At 35.2% G+C, this 16,553-nt stretch overlaps 5 protein-coding genes and 1 long non-coding RNA gene across 7 annotated transcripts; 3 read left to right on the top strand and 3 right to left on the bottom strand.

The window, feature by feature from the left end:
* Nucleotides 1–106: 106 nt before the first annotated feature.
* On the top strand, nucleotides 107–2,682 carry LOC116343693. The gene is made up of 2 exons (XR_004201351.1): nucleotides 107–223; nucleotides 743–2,682. It is a non-coding gene; the product is annotated as an uncharacterized LOC116343693 (long non-coding RNA).
* LOC116343691 (cytochrome b-c1 complex subunit Rieske, mitochondrial-like) lies at nucleotides 322–1,953 on the bottom strand. Its single transcript, XM_031771902.1, has 4 exons — nucleotides 1,745–1,953; nucleotides 1,306–1,452; nucleotides 989–1,236; nucleotides 322–907 (listed from the first exon to the last, which is right to left on the bottom strand). Exons 1-4 carry the CDS (start codon nucleotides 1,881–1,883, stop codon nucleotides 692–694), a joined length of 750 nt encoding a protein of 249 aa, XP_031627762.1. The 5' UTR covers nucleotides 1,884–1,953; the 3' UTR covers nucleotides 322–691.
* Nucleotides 2,273–3,618, bottom strand: LOC116343689 (cytochrome b-c1 complex subunit Rieske, mitochondrial-like). Its single transcript, XM_031771898.1, has 4 exons — nucleotides 3,304–3,618; nucleotides 3,015–3,161; nucleotides 2,679–2,926; nucleotides 2,273–2,600 (listed from the first exon to the last, which is right to left on the bottom strand). The coding sequence occupies exons 1-4, from the start codon at nucleotides 3,494–3,496 to the stop codon at nucleotides 2,385–2,387; spliced, it is 804 nt and encodes a 267-aa protein (XP_031627758.1). The 5' UTR covers nucleotides 3,497–3,618; the 3' UTR covers nucleotides 2,273–2,384.
* A 453-nt stretch (nucleotides 3,619–4,071) lies between these two features.
* On the top strand, nucleotides 4,072–7,038 carry LOC116343687 (poly [ADP-ribose] polymerase tankyrase-2-like). 2 transcript variants are annotated; one of them, XM_031771895.1, is made up of 12 exons: nucleotides 4,072–4,769; nucleotides 4,835–4,900; nucleotides 5,132–5,221; nucleotides 5,280–5,378; nucleotides 5,458–5,556; nucleotides 5,619–5,714; nucleotides 5,792–5,890; nucleotides 5,958–6,059; nucleotides 6,145–6,243; nucleotides 6,407–6,502; nucleotides 6,571–6,636; nucleotides 6,731–7,038. In XM_031771895.1, the coding sequence occupies exons 1-11, from the start codon at nucleotides 4,364–4,366 to the stop codon at nucleotides 6,609–6,611; spliced, it is 1,293 nt and encodes a 430-aa protein (XP_031627755.1). In that variant the 5' UTR covers nucleotides 4,072–4,363; the 3' UTR covers nucleotides 6,612–6,636; nucleotides 6,731–7,038. The 2 variants fall into 2 exon arrangements, with proteins under 2 accessions (XP_031627755.1, XP_031627754.1); XM_031771894.1 differs by lacking the exon at nucleotides 6,731–7,038 and having other exon boundaries at nucleotides 4,073–4,769; nucleotides 6,571–6,693.
* Nucleotides 6,677–13,798, bottom strand: LOC116343685 (adhesion G protein-coupled receptor A3). The gene is made up of 5 exons (XM_031771891.1): nucleotides 12,971–13,798; nucleotides 12,448–12,663; nucleotides 12,170–12,383; nucleotides 7,569–12,107; nucleotides 6,677–7,517 (listed from the first exon to the last, which is right to left on the bottom strand). Exons 1-5 carry the CDS (start codon nucleotides 13,195–13,197, stop codon nucleotides 7,515–7,517), a joined length of 5,199 nt encoding a protein of 1,732 aa, XP_031627751.1. The 5' UTR covers nucleotides 13,198–13,798; the 3' UTR covers nucleotides 6,677–7,514.
* A 141-nt stretch (nucleotides 13,799–13,939) lies between these two features.
* Nucleotides 13,940–15,513, top strand: LOC116343947 (uncharacterized protein C24H6.02c-like). The gene has a single exon (XM_031772279.1). It carries the CDS (start codon nucleotides 14,153–14,155, stop codon nucleotides 14,825–14,827), a length of 675 nt encoding a protein of 224 aa, XP_031628139.1. The 5' UTR covers nucleotides 13,940–14,152; the 3' UTR covers nucleotides 14,828–15,513.
* The last annotated feature ends 1,040 nt before the right edge of the window (nucleotides 15,514–16,553 follow it).

The raw sequence follows: 16,553 nt of genomic DNA, 5'->3' as shown, positions 1-16,553 counted from the left end.
AATTAATATACTATTGTACTTTATCACCGATAAGAACTATAGTACATTTCGCACATATAAATTATCAACAGCGGCACAAAGCCTTTAGTTCCGTTTTGTACGAGGAACAATAAAGCCACACAATGTCACTCTGCAGCTGTCTCACTTGTTTTATTTCAATCTTAAAACATTGTACTGTTCATGAAACCAAACGGTTTCTTAATTCGCGCAACAATCAAAATAAGTAAGCAACTGATTGGAAAGATTTTTGAAACAGCTTTTTTCGAATGAAAGCTTACAAAGCACTTTATTGACATCTATCTATCAAATAGCTAAATAGATTGTTTGAATATTTGTTTTCACAAGATGAAATATGTAAAATAAATTATTTTTAGATTCATTTTCAATTTTAAATCTGATGAAATTGAAGTAAACATTTGAAGAAAGTCTGAAAAATTAATGTTAAAACATGACAAAATATGGAAACTATGAATTAAATTTTGAATATCAACCAAAAAGGTCAAAAATTGTCTGCTCTTCCTGATTCTTTTTATAAAAAACGTCTTCGTTTTTTTCTTAAATCCACCAAAAGTTGGTTTTTGTTTATGAAATGTTGTATCGTATGAACTGTAAAGATTTCATTTTTAAGATTTCTAATATACCCATTTAGGGGGACAAATGCATAAAAATCATAAATAATTGTATTGTGTGTTCATCCAACAATAACAATGTCTCCTTTGAATGTGTATTCTGGTACTTCTAGATTGAGTGGCGCCGGACCCTTACGAACACGACCTGATGCATCGTAATGCGAACCGTGGCACGGGCAGTAGTATCCACCGAAATCACCAGCATTATGAATTGGTACGCATCCTAAGTGGGTGCATACACCGACAACGATCAACCACTTTGGATCTTTCACACGTTCCTATAAAGAAAAATCATTCGTTTAAGTTTTGTGTTTTTGGCTTTTGGATTGGATATGTCCAAAAATTAAAAGTAGTCATACCGCATCAGTTTGTGGATCTCTCAATAGACTCAATGGTACCGCTTCTTCTTTGGCAATTTCACTGTCAACACGATGGCGTATGAACAATGGCTTACCACGCCATGAGAATGTGACTGATTTCCCTTCGGGAATGTCAGCCAATTTAATTTCGATCGAAGCCATACTGAGAACATCACGAGCTGTTCCCATATATTCGCAAAGTGAGCGCACAGTACCTTTGGCACCATACATTCCAGCCGCCCACATTCCTATTCAAGAGTAAAGAACATGCGTCATTATTATGCAAGGCCATCGATGATATTAGTGGTTATACAAACCTCCAACGATGAGGTAGTGGTAAGTCATCTGCTTCTCATTATCAGTGGCGCGAGCTGGATTTTTTTTATGGCTCCATCGGTATTCATCGAATGATGGCACTTTAATGTCACGATGCGACATAGAATAGAGTCGCACTTGTTTTCTAGCTAAAAGGATGAAAAAATCATCAACACAAGCAGTGTCGGCTGTTTCTAAAAACCGATTTTCAGTGTGAACTACGATATTTTTATTAAGAGGTATAATTCACATTATTCACGAAAAAACTATTGTTCAATATTGAGACGCCCAGAGCGAAAAATAATATACAAAAGAAGATTTTATTTTATTTGCGTACATTATCTTTGCTTCGATGCATTTAAAAAAAACAACGTAATTACGAATTCACAGGAAGAACTACTTTTTGCGCACTTGAATATTGTTGGCACTTGTAATACTTACCACCACCGATCGAATTTTGAGCGACAAGTGAATTGTCCGAATTATAGACTGATGCCGAAACTTTAATAGTGTTGGCAACGATTTGCGGTCCACCACGCAAAAATATTACCAAATTTCCTGACCTTGCAATTATATTCATGTTCAGTCACTATTGAATAAATGATATCAACGACGCAAAAGTGTTGTTCGGATATATAGAGAATCTTCCAAATGAAATATATGCAACACATTTTACGAAGTACTAGATTTAGAAGAAAAAAATCTTTGAATTTATATGAAATGAGGCCGTTTTTTTAAATAAAAAATAGCAAATCAAATAATAGCAAACAATTAGTTTTGAATTTAAGACAAATATTCGCAATTGTTTCTTGATTTTCTTAGCCATCTCTTATTTTGCCTCAAGTGTTGTTGTTATTTGCAGTCGCTGCTTCATTAGTGCTTAAACCATAGAATTCCATAACTTTCATTCAAATCGTTCGTTTCAATTGAATGATTTCCAATATAAACAAAAATCCCATCTAATTTTGATCTATACAATTTATTTAGATATTTTTTTCCTTTAAGTTCAGGGACAAACTCAGCAAATGGTAAATTAGTTTATCATTTTGTTTTGGTTATTAATAAAATTCACATTGTATGTTTAACCGACAAGAACAACATCATCTTTGAATGTGTATTCTGGTACTTCTAGATTGAGTGGAGCTGGACCTTTACGAATACGACCTGATGCATCGTAATGGGAACCGTGGCACGGGCAATAGTATCCACCGAAATCACCAGCATTGGCAATTGGTACGCATCCCAAGTGAGTACATACACCGACAACAATCAACCATTTTGGATCTTTCACACGTTCCTACGGAGAAAATGAATTTGGTTTTAGTTCGTTTTCAAATGGTTATGTATAAACGAATAAAAAACAGAATTAACATACTGAATCAGTTTGTGGATCTCTCAATTCGCTCAATGGTACGGCTCCTTCCTTTGCGATTTCGGTGTCAACACGATGACGAATAAACAATGGTTTACCACGCCATGTAAATGTGACTGATTTTCCTTCGGGGATGTCACCCAATTTAACTTCAATTGTTCCCATACTGAGAGCATCACGAGCAGCTCCCATATATTCGCAAAGTGAACGCACTGTACCCTTGGTGCTGTACAATCCAGCTGCCCACATTCCTATTCAAGATTAAAGAACATTCAATGTTATTATGCAAGGCCATTGTTGTTGTTGTTGTTGTTGTTGGTTTTGACGGTGCATACAAACCTCCAGTGACAAGATAATGGTAAGTCATTTGCTTCTCGTTGTCGGTGGCACGAGTTGGGTCCTTTTTGTGACTCCATCGGTAAGCATCAAACGATGGTACTTTCACATCACGATGAGAGGTTGAGTAAAGTCGCACTTGATTTTTAGCTGTCAAAATATATATAATAGAACAAATTCATATGGGTTACGTAACCTAGTTCAATCAATTTTCATGCAAGCAAAATAACACGTAATTCACCGAAAAATACCTTTTGCGCACTTGAATATTGTTTGGTTTCATAATACTCACCACCAACGACCGAATTTTGAGCGGCAAGCGAATTATTTGATAGAGTTTTGGAGATATCAAATGAATTTGCAACACACAGTTCAGGTGATGTATTCACTGGTGCCGTGAATTTAACATTGCTGGTAACAACTTGCGTTGCACCACGCAAATATGGTGCCAAATTACCAGACTTTGTAATCACATTCATGATCATTGACTATAATATTTATTCAATCAAAGTTTTCACTTATAAAATTTCGATTTTTCACTGAAGTTTTTGGTTGATTGTTCTTGTGACTTTTTAGTCTTACGACAGAGTAAAAAAAGTCACGACTGATTGAGATTAAGTTGGCTACAAATCAAACAACCGAATCGTCAATGTGTTCGAAGAACTGTCAAATCGCTTGAATGAACTACATGCAATGAAGTACTAGATTTAAAATTAAATAAAAAAAACAATTCTTCAAAACCGTTTCGTTTGATTAAAGATGAATTAATATGTTTTTAAAATATTTAATTTATTTCATATTTTTACAAAAATTTTACTTTCATTTATCTCAATGGATTTTGGTGATGATGATTCATATTTTTGTTTTTTGAAAAAATTTCGTGCCACATTTATTTGATTTGAATTGTAAAAGACATCGGCATCAATTTCTGAACCTGGTCCCGTCATCAAACCACTCATAAATTGTTGACGATGCATTAAAACTAAATTTACATTATTTTCATTGACAATTTTGCTAACACCATTCGGACTAAAATGGTAGTTAATTATCAGTTGACTGGTAATTTCCACTTTCTTAAAAAAGCAATCTCGAAGATGTTGAAGAAGCAAAACATTACAAAAAATAGTAATTTCGTAGTGGGTTAGTGATAAGAGTTCAAGTTCAATACGATTTGAGTTCACATATGATGTGATTACGCACAACATGAAATTCGAATGTTGATCATGCCACTTGTTCGTTCATACACGCGCCACTTTCATCTCTAAATGTATAAAAATTTGGGCTGCTTTGATTAAAGTGATTAAACAATCATTCTATATTCAAATTTTGAACTCAGTAGTTCCGGGTACAAAATGATTTCGTTATTTACTTTGGTTTTTTGTGCTGGCTTAACACTTATAGCTGGTGAAGAGAATGTATTGAATTCGACAAAAAGCTCGTTCGATTTTTCGGTTGTTCTAACAAATTTCGATCAACAATTATTGGAAGCATTACACGAGAAATTGGATGAGAGGAGCGATATGCATGACAAATTGAATTTTCTACGAGTTGCAAACGAATCAATTGAGTCATTTGGAAACGTCACAACATTACAACAAAGAATTAAACAATATTCAGCTTTGATTCTCAATTTGAATATAACGTCAGTTAACACGAGTGCATTGCATCAAATTGAACAGGAACAGACTACTCTTCCTGATGAAATTTTGACCGCAAATTCTTCCAGTGCAATTAACTTTGTCTCCTCGGAATATATTTGTAATATCACATCGCTTGTAAAGGTAGATACGAATAAGTGCATAATTGTTTAATTTACGTTTCAGGTTATAAGGATGCAATCGACCTTCTCGGAGCAAAAAAAGAACAAGTATGGACTGGCAGCTTCTATGGTAATTATAATCAGCTAAACCTCTCAGATCTTGCACGATGTACACGAAATAAAATGCGCAATGTAGAGCATGCAGAAATGTTTTATTATATTTTGTGTGAATATTCATAGATTGTAATAAGCATAGCATGGCATCAGAAGCGACATTCAGTGTAACATTATCTGAGTATATAGTCCAAACAATGAATTATGAATTTCCTCCAATTTTTCGTTTATTTAATTAACGTTTCAGATAGTGCCGATGACAATGATCCTTATCGTTCTTATATCACAGGCAAATTAGTAGATAGAACGACACCTCTCCATGAAGCAGTGAAACATAGTAATAATACGCAATTCGAACGACTTGAACTATGAATTCATTTCCGATTAATTTTCAGATAATCTCTGTGTTGTCGAACTTCTAATCACACAAGGAGCTAATGTAAACGCAAGAGCTGACGAAGGAATGACGCCAATTTTCGAAGCTGCAAAAACTGGTAATAAAACATAGTCCAAAGAATGGAATTTAGCTATGATTTTCTTTCAATATTTAATTTTGTTTGATTAACTTTTCAGGAAATAAAGATGTTGCCGAACTTCTCATTAAACACGGAGCTAGTGTAAAAGCAAGAAAAACATATTCAGAAACACCTCTTCTTGTAGCTTCAGAAAATGGTAATAATACTAGCGTGTTTAACTGTTAATTTCAATGTTTCATCACTTGATTGACCTTTCAGGTAATAAGGATGTTGTAGAACTTCTCATCGAGAACGGCGGAGCTGAAATAGGCAGAAAGTCGTTAGATGATACACTTTTTAAAGCTGTGGAAAATGGTAATAATACCTGGTCTAAGAACGGAGTTAAACTTGGATTTTCTTTCAATATTTGATTTTTTTTATTAATCTTTCAGGTAATAAGGATGTCGTAGAACTTCTCATTAAACATGGAGCTGATATTCACGCAAGCGATACTTGGGGCTATACTCCTTTACATTCAGCTGCAAAATATGGTAATAGTCCAAAAAATCGAGTTAAAATAAATCATTCGATGTTTGATTGTTTTTATTAACCTTTCAGGTAATAAGGATGCCGTAGAAGTTCTTATTAAACACAGAGCTTATGTAAATGCTCAAACGGAGTATGGTAAAGTGACGCCACTCCATCAAGCTGCAGAAAATGGTAATTATCGCGTACAGCCGATACCAAACGGCCGAGTTGAACTATCAATTTCTTTCAATGCTTAATTATTTTATTAATATTCCAGGTAATAAGGATGTAGTAGAATTTCTCATCAAGCACGGAGCTAATGTATATGCTACAAATTATTACAAAGAGACGCCACTCCATGAAGCTGCAGAATATGGTAATTTTAAGAGAAAAGAAGATTTTTTCATTTGTCAATAAACCAAGTTTTTGCCATAAAAAATCGCTGAAATTTATGAAAAATAATGTTACGAATAGGATCATTCAATCATAAATTTAAAACTGGCCGTATATATGAATATCCAATTTAATCAATTTTCCAGGGAATACGGAAGCGATTGAAGTTCTACTTAGATACGGCGCCCAAATTTATGCAACAGATGCGAAGGGAAGGACACCGTTTGATGTAGCCAAAGGAGGTGATAATGCTAAATTATTTTATCGATAAAAATTTCCAATATTTATGTCAAATTCATTAATGTTTTAGATGCAAAGTCATTCATTCAGGCCAAAATTGTGACCTTTTAAATATCTTTTTCTTGGCTATGAAATGGTAAAATGAAAAGATTGAAAATAAAGATACAAAACGTCGATTAAATTTTGACTATTTTTCCATTTATTTTATTGCATTGAAAATGAATTTACAGTCTTTTTATCCAACGGATGGAAACCTCAATATACGTATCTATTGCTCTATCTGTTATTAATCGTTTCTAAAACGCGTCAAATCAAAATATTAAAACTTCACGCATTGTAGAATCGAAATCTTCGGTTTGCTGTTTGTTATCAATTTTTGTGTAATTTTGAAGATATTATTCAATCAATTTTACGATTAAAAATTAAATTTGAAAAAAAAAAATGATTAGCAAAATGCAATTTCGTGATAGTAAATAGTGTAAGAAATCGAAAATCAACTTAAATAAATAGGTGTTAAATATTAAACATCTAAAGCGAATCAAAGCGCGATTTTTATTTCATTTTTTTTCTTCATTTCTAAACGCTAGAATAGCATCCGTTATATAAAATTGACATTGTCGTTGTATGCGGTCGAATTCATAGGCAATTTTTGTCCAATATTCTCATTTTTTTTGTAAATAGACCTACAAAATGCTTATAATGGGATCAACACTTAAACGTTAGTATTTAATATAAATACTTAAATATGCAATCCGAAAGAGAAAAAAACCATTTTCTAAAATACGATATTATACCTAAATCGATTCGTTTCTCTTCTTTCTCTGTGTATAAATAGATTTTTTCTCAATGAACGTGAATATATATTATAATTGAAATTAAAAAAAAAAAATGGCAAATGGAAGTTAAAGTCTTGACAAATTATATCTTGCGGAAGTTGAGAGTTATTACAAACATTCTTTTCTTTTCTTTTTTGTTTCAAATATATATATATATATAAAGTTTGTTTGGAAAGTATTAGCAAAGCTAAACAAAACAATGCAAAAAGTAACATTAAAATGTTTGTCATTATCGTTGTTCGGTGGATGGTTCAACAAATGAAATAATACTGCTTTGACTGCTCTCTTCTTCTTCGGCAACAACTTTACGAATTGGCGCTTTTCGCACGGAGCCTCTTGTGATTTGTTGGTACAATTCATCGATAGACGACTGACTATCATTGAGAATATCTTCGGTTTCGTCGTTTTCAATGTCGGATTCGGTGGGTGCGATGGCCGTTCTTCGACCTGCTTGATTTCCACCACTGCCAAGTAGTCGTTCCTCGGCCCGAGTACGCAAGTGTCCACTATAATCATCGTCCAAATCGAAATCGCTTATTTCGGACGGTTGATATGAATTGAAAAACTGTGAACAACCATCACCGGTCAGTGTCATATTGAGATCATTATCTGGTGGTGCATACAGTTCATGACTACGTATGCTGAGCTCTGAATTTTGATAGTTGATATCACTTTCATTGGTTGGGCTCGATGTGAAATTTCGTGATATTCCATTTCGTCCAAAGTACAGACTATTTTCACTGCCGGCTGGCGTACTCTCCAAATGAATGCGACGATTTTGAAAACTATGCACAATGCCATTCGATGTGGATGGTTTAATCGGCGGAATTGGCTGTACCATTTCGTTAATATCATTAATATCACAAAGGCTCGGCGAAATTAGAACCGGACTACTGCTGGCCGGATATGATTCTTTAATCACCATCGGCATACCAGTTGGCATCGGAATGCCAAACAAACACATATTTGTGCATGAAATGCTTCGTGTTTGACTTTCGACCAGCGGACTCGCCGCGAAATCATCGCTCGGTATGACATTATTCAATGACTTGGTTTTACGAATTGGATACACAAAATCGTGCGGTTGTTGCGATGAAATTTCCAACGGCGTTGAAATATACTCTTCATTTGGATCGAGCAAAAGTAAATCGGTTTCTTCACAATCACTTGAACCATTTTGATCAATGCTATCGTTTAAATCGGTTACCGAAATGGTTGGCAAACCAATTGTATTCATTGCTTTGATTGGACTATTTGCCAGTCGTTCGATTGATACATTTCCGATGCATGTAGGTAATGTTTTTACCGATTGATCATCAATTGTCGATGTATCGGTTGGATTCGATTCATTGCACAATGGTTCAGTTTCGAGATTTTCTTCTAAATCATTTGTCGCAATCAACGATGTTTTATCATCAATTATTTCGTCTTCTTCATCGAAAATTGGCTTTTGTTTGCCATACTTATCGTCGGCTCGCATTGTTACAATTTCATGTTGTGGTTGAATTGTTTCCGGTATATTTGTGTAAATATTTGCAACCATTTGTGATGTCGATTGAACAGCGGTATTATTTATTTTCGGACGATTTTGTGTAATCGCTCGCAAATTCTCCGCACCAATTATTATACGATCCGTATCCACCAGATCGCTTTCATTACAACTGTCTGACAAAATATTTGGATTTAGGTTGGTCGATTTATTGCCGGTTAAATCGGAGTTCATTGCACCGCAACTCTCTTTGAGATTGAATGGATTGTCGGTGAAATTTTTCGGATCGACATGAATATTTGTATTATTTACTTTGCTATTTGAACTAAACATAGAGATTTGTTGTTGCCGCGGATACGATACCATCGACGATGCATCGCTCATGCTTTCCAAATCGCGATTTCGTTGCAATTCGAAGTTGTTACGTTTTTGTAGGCGTTTTTGTTTTTTGAAAAATTTACGCGCAACATTTATTTGTTTTGGATTATAAAAGACGTCGGCACCAATTTCCGACCCGGGTCCAGTCACTGAACCGCTCATAAATTGTTGGCGATGCATTAACACTAAGTTTACATTATTGCCATTGCCAATTTTACTAACACCATTCGGGCTACCGGCTCGATTTAATGTTTGACTGTTCATTTCGTAGCCTTTGAGCATGCCGTTGCTTGGTTGCCGATTTTTCGAGCATTGACTGTTCGAACGTGATGACGATCGAAGAGTGCCCGTATTTTGATGGTAGGTAACAACCGGACCAACAGTCGGCTCTATTGAATCGGAGATATTTCTCGTGCGACAACATTGTCCACGGCCAAAATTTCGACAACTTAACATACTCCATTGGTTTCGCACATCACTTCGTGCCACGCAATAGAAAAATATCAAAAATAAACCGAGGATTGTGGCCGATGTGGCGAAAACCATACTGAAAATTTCCTCTTCATATGTGATTTGATCGGCGAAGGGATTGATGCTTATCGCTGCCGAAATCCATGTGATCAGATACAAAGTCAAGACAATGATATGAGCTTTTAATTGTGCACTGTTCGAATGCTCCAGATCGTCTTGAATACTTGACGTCGGCATACTCAAACTTATGCTTTGGTAACGATCAACTGTTGCATTGTGCTGCGACAGACTCGGTTCGAGCAAATCTAAATCGACATTTTCGGTTGCTTGTGTTCCTTCCGACATGTGACCAACATCGTCCGTTGTTAGCATATTACATTTGATACAAATAAATGCGATTAATAAAAACGACAATAGAATTATGCTTGGCACATAGATCGCACCCAATGATGGACGCGAATCGAAAAAACAAAACGAATACGATGCATATTCTTGCATATTAACCGCACCACTTATACCACATATTATCATTGCAATGCCATAGCCAACGAGATACAATCCTAAAATTGGTTTCTTAATCCGTTCTTTTGGCAATTCATCCGATGGTATCGATAGATTTCGTTCAGTCGACCGTGATTTCGTGATTCGTTTGTACATGGCACTTGCACTCACGCACATCCACAATAAAACACATAGACTAAAGTAATGTATTGTAATACCAAACAATTGACAAACTCTAGAATCTTCCGTTTGATAAATGCCAACGGTAAATACGAAGCTCAACAATGACATGGTAAGCCATGTATTAAGGAGAGCATGTTTTGTGCGTCGAGCCATTTGAATTGAATTGCCAGCAGCCACATAGGTAGCAATATTAATCCATGTGCAAATGAACAAGAAAATACCACCCACGTAAAATGCTGGCGGTGACAGGCGAAAACGAGCACCAGTTCGTTCATCGTCAAAATCATTTAGGAACTTTGTATTCTGTAGAAGACCATAATAACCGAGGCGATCGCATGTGAATACGAGTAAACCGTGCAATAATTGTGGTGATTGACATCCGTCCAATGTCCATCCGCCGTTGCCATCGTTCAGCTCCTGATTCCACCAAACTGGGCGCGGTGCACTAATTTCATTGTGATACGGATAAGGGCGTAGCATTATGTAAATCGGTTCTGTTAAATTCTCAATACGTGCCGATATTTTTGCACCAATAACGCTTGATTTTACACGAAACGGCGTTGCTGTTTTATTATGTGGGAAAAATCCGCTGTCAGCAAATACAGAAACAAGCAGTTTTTGCGGTGATATTGTGGCCGGGTTAAAACCAATGGCTGAATTGAAAATCGTCGCTGGAATCTGAATCGCTGCTTCAACATGACGCTCATAAACACCAATACCCTGTCCATTCGTTGCTGAATTACATTGGAAAATTCGTTTCTCATGTTTTTCAAATGAATCCTCTGTCTTGAACCACGAACATGTGATACCAGAAAAATTGTCACCACGCACGCGAAACGTTTCCATTGCCAGATTCTCTTTTTGTGCTGGCGGATCAACAAATTCAGCTGCTGTTTCGGCTGCTTGCACTATTTTTGTGCATGCACCGTCCACATTTTGTGCATTCTGCAGTATTCTTGGCTCCAATTTCATTGTTTGTGACACAATGTCCAGAAGAATGGTTGCCAAATCTTTTTCGATTTCAACAAATTCCAAATAATTATCGATGGTTTTTGCGATAAATATTATATCCATGGGATCTCGAAATGGATTCACTCCCGACTCAATGTTTGTATAGTTTCTCAGGCGAATGGCACTCTCTAAAATGCTGCCCCGTGCAAATGAGAAATTTAATTTAGCATATTGTTCCAATACTTTGGTCATTTCATTCATATACGAGCATTGATTCGTATTCAAGTCCATCCATTCACCGGTGTTGCTGCATTGATAAGTTGCCACTGCATCATTTTCAACATCGTCCGCATCGGAACACGGTAATTTTACAATGCGACCACGTATTGTTCGGGGCCATGAGTACTTTCCTTTATTATTTGATGTTTCTTTTGCCGGACAATATGTTGTTTTCTCGGATATTATCAAAACGGATATATTTCGCGATAGGGTCGGTTGATCTGAACGCAATCGACAATCCCAAGTTCCAGTATGATTTCGCGTCACAAACGGTATGGTTAATATGGAATCTAATAGACCACTGTCGGATAAATGGTGCGCATCAAGTTGAATTGATGGGAACTTTTTGAGTGGATCAGATAAATAGATGTTTTCCGTTGAATTGGGCTCCAGAATTTGTTCACTGAAACCCCAAAAGACGTGAGATAATGCGGGTAGGTCTTCCGAATCTGTTGGTGAACCAACAGCAACACGGGGCGCACGACATCGCAACGTTAGGCGATCACCTTCGAATACGACCTGAAAAAAAAGAGAATTGGACTTGAGTTTTACGTAATAATTGGATTTAGTTTGAAGTCTACCTGATCTTGATCGGGCTTTAACTCAAGCAATGGCTGCAAAGGTGTATCACAATGTAAATCTTCGCCGACTTTCAGCTTTTTCACCAGAAGACCACGGAAAACTGGCGGTGACTCACATTTTGGTGCCGGTTGAAGCTTAACTGACATATTCGATGACCACGGAATCAACCATAGCAAATTACAATCACATGCCAACGGATTTCCAGATATGTTTCTATTCGAATATTTTCGATTGTAATTTAGATAAACATCGAAAAATTTAGAAAATTCATACTTACAATTGCTTTAGTTGTGGTAAACCATCAAAGGCACCTTGAAATATGTGTACAATTAAATTCAGCGACAATTTGAGCTTCTCCAACGATTTGATTTCACCGAATGTGTTATTGTCGATGGTTCGCAGCGAATTTTCACCCAAATCCAAACGACGTAGATTTGTGAAATTCGCAAAATCAACAACATCAATGGTAGATATTTGATTTTTACTCAAATCCCTATGTGAATCACAGAAGAAAAGCAGAAAATATGTGTAAGAAGACGTTTTAACACTTTTACACGTAAAAAATGGTACAATGCACATGCATTTTGAATTAAATTGAAAAATTCACATAAAGAAGAAGAAGTTTCGAACAAAAAAAAAAAAAAATGATAACCACAAGTAAAATATAGTAGTTTTCAGGCAATGAATCATCATTTGTCACCACAAAAACAGACACATTCTTCATTCGTCTGGTAATTTGCAAAAAATCATAACTTCTTTCATATTGAAAAAAAAAACACAAATCTTTTGCATAAACTTACAATTGAACCACATCGTATTTGATATTATCAAAGTTTATCTCTTTGATGCTGGTGAGTTTGTTTTGTGGTAAACCGCCGCACTTAACTTTCAATAGACTTCCATTGTCGTTGATTTTACGGCAAGCGCATTTTTCGGGGCAATCACTATAATTATTTTCGATATTTTCGGCATAAATAAATCGCACACTGGCACAAACCAACAATAAAATAAATAAATTATTGGGCATTATGAGCAGCACACCAAAACTGGTTCACGCAACACACCGCATTGAAAACCAGTGCTGAACAGAAATACACAATCTGTTTATAATCAGCGCAATGCACTGTGTATATGTACAAATCCACCCGAAAATCAATATGATACCGAAATATATAAATCAAAACGAAAATCAAACCGAAATTAAACTGAAAACTATCGCGCAATTGACTTTAAACAATGATGCACAACAATTCCCAAAAGTTAAATAATTGTTCATGTTCTACATTGTTCGCGGAGTATTTTTTTGGGAATTGCATTTAATCCTACTAATAACAGACGCAAACAGCATCATTGTGTGTAATCAACATCGACGAATCAATTTATTTCTTCTATTCATTTTCACTTGCACTTGTTTCACAAAATTATAAAATGCATCCACAAAATACGGCACCGAAAACACTTTTCGAAGAATTTAATGTGAACAAAATGGGGCAAACAACTGAAACGAAAAAGAATGATGTTTTTATGAGTTTATTTTTTCCTGGGATGGTGTTCTCTTCGTTAGTTTGCTTGTTCTACGACTTTCGGTTCATTGTTTGATGTATACACACACACACGCATTTGCATCTCTTCGTTTATTCGGCGCATTTTTGTTTGTATGTGTGAACGTATGTTTCCTGCGTACGTGCGTTCATTTGTATTGATGTAATCGCTAGTGGTTCAATATCAGCAACTTCACTTTGGAACTCACTCTGTGTTTGACTTTGACAGTTGAACGTAACAGATTATGTGCTTGAGATTGACACTCGAAAATCGTACTAAATCGTCTAGTGTGTATATATATGTCTCATACAAGGCCATACGGTGTTGGTGAAAGAAAAAAGAAGAAAGAGATCGCAGTGAAGACATGTTAGAGATTGTGTCATATCAAAAACAATAACAATCGATTTGTGCACGCGATACAATAAAAAAAGAGAATAGAAATGTTTAGTTTACGGAGGACAGCGTTTCAAACGCTAAAACTAGTCAATAATTCAATAAAATTACAAAGTGTATCCAATCAGAATCAAGTCAAACATATCAATGCCATACGGCTGACGCAATCGATCCAATTTTATTCGAAAGATTTAAAAACAAAGACCAAATCGAATGATGCAAAAGACACATTCCCGAAAACGATTGGCGAAGCAAGCCGGGAACTGCAGGCAGAAACACAATCGGAATTGGGCAAAATTGAAACGAAATTGTACTTGGCGTACACGTGCAAGGTGTGTAATACACGAAACAGCAAAACAATTTCAAAAATAGCTTATTCACAAGGTGTTGTCATTGTACGCTGTGATAAATGCCTAAATAATCACCTAATTGCTGACAATCTCAATTGGTTCACTGATATGAATGGCAAAAAGAATATCGAAGATATTTTAGCCGAAAAGGGTGAAAAAGTTCAACGCATTTCGACGGAAGAATTTTTGAAAAATAAAGAACAAATGGCAGGAGATGAGAAAAACACCAACGTTAAATTGAAGGACGATTGTGATGAGAACGCTCAGGCGGTGGAAGGGGGTGACAATAGACCAGCACTTTTGCAAGACATCTCGAAAAAAGCTCAGACAATCAAACACAAAGTGTCCGAAATATTGGGAACCAAAAAGTAGAAAATTTAATTAGAATAAGCCGTATCACTGATAATTGGATTCGTACGAGGAGCATACTAGGTCTACTTTTCAGTAATAATCCAATAATCCAATCACTGATAAGCTATCAGCTCGAATAGCATAGATACTTGAAAAGTGGAGCTTCTTTAAAGCAGATGCAATATGAATTGATAGAATTCCATTTATTTTCCATAGATTTGAATTGTTGTTGGTTACTACTACAAATAATTCCGTTGAAAAAATTTCAAAAAAAAGCAGACAGAAAAGAAGGTCAAGAAAATTGAAATTATTCTTAGTTACAAAATGAAATGTATAGATTAATCCATCACTTAATACTTACTTTGTATTGAATGCTTTTGTTATGCTTAAAGTACAAGTTGTTATATATGTCTAGGTCACAAGAAACTCAGTAGTCTTTATACTAATAGATTATGGCAATTCACATTCAAAACTCTTAAAAATAGCGACTTATCAAAACCGCAACACTAAGTCTACTTACTTGATTCCGTTTTACGTGGCGATAAATTGTATTTTAATTATATCAACCTTTTTCATATAAAATACAATGTCTTTGTAAAAAAAATATTTTTTTTTTTACTTTTGAATGAAGAAACTGAACTAAATATGACTCTTACTGCGAATAATTTTATAAACACATATTCGACGAATAAAATGCTCTTCCTAATGAAAATGCAAAAAAAAAAAAAAAACGAAAAAATTGTTGTTTGAAAAATTAAAAATATTCTCTTTAATTATAACAGATGTTATCGATGCCAATATCTCTTCGTCCACTGTGTAGGTGATGGAATTATAACTATTTTCGAAGGGTAATCTGATCTTAAAATGTTTTTGTTGAATTATTCATCTGTCTTTCGTGCCAATTAATACCTATGGTTATTTTTATCTCAATTTTCTCTGCCACAGCCGAAATCGGATTGTAAAAAAATAGTTTGATCAAATTCAATATTCAAATGGTTCAATAACCACATATTAATAAATATTCATGTCTCCTCTTTTCTATTCAAACGAACAATTAGCCGCGGGCTGGATTTAGACGAAAGGCAATGTATGACAGTGATACGGAGATGAAGAAAGAAGAAAAAAGTGAAGATCCAGTTATGCTACTTTTCTTTACCTTTTTTTCTGTTATTAATGTGTGTTTATGATTCATAAACAGTCACCAGCTTACCGTATAATGATTGCGCTATATTGTTATTCCGTTGCGGTTGAAAGTACTTTTCAACCAGACTGTTTTATAATAATGAAAAAGAACGTGAAATGATAAACGAATGAATCATGTCCGCTTCAACATGGTTTTCATGCTTCGATGGTGTTCAACAAACATTCCATCTCTTCCAATTTACAATTAGATGTTTTAGATAAAAATGCACTCAGACGATTTGTCTCTGCTCCGAAAAGAAAAAAAATCAACAGATGCGATAAATACTTTTCATTATTTCTCTATATCGTTTAATAAAAAGGGATATAAAATGTGAAAATTCTCAAATAAATTCTATATTTAATGCATTTTTTTTAAAATACAATGTAATGACTAAAAGCAGTAAAATTATTAAATGTTTATACTTAATGGAAAGGCTTAAATAATACATTGTGTGGAATTTGTGCAGCAAACACTTTGTGCCATTCGAATGCATTTTACCTGATTTTACACAGTTACATTGCCGCATGCATTCACACCGCCGCTGCTGTATGTGTACAATTTGTT

This window comes from Contarinia nasturtii, unplaced genomic scaffold, assembly GCF_009176525.2.
Source record: "Contarinia nasturtii isolate CC-2019 unplaced genomic scaffold, AAFC_CNas_1.1 Cnas_scaffold_1037, whole genome shotgun sequence".
Classification (NCBI taxonomy): Eukaryota; Metazoa; Arthropoda; class Insecta; order Diptera; family Cecidomyiidae; genus Contarinia; species Contarinia nasturtii.
Note: the sequence above shows the minus strand (reverse complement) of the source record. Positions and strands in the feature narration are given on the sequence as shown.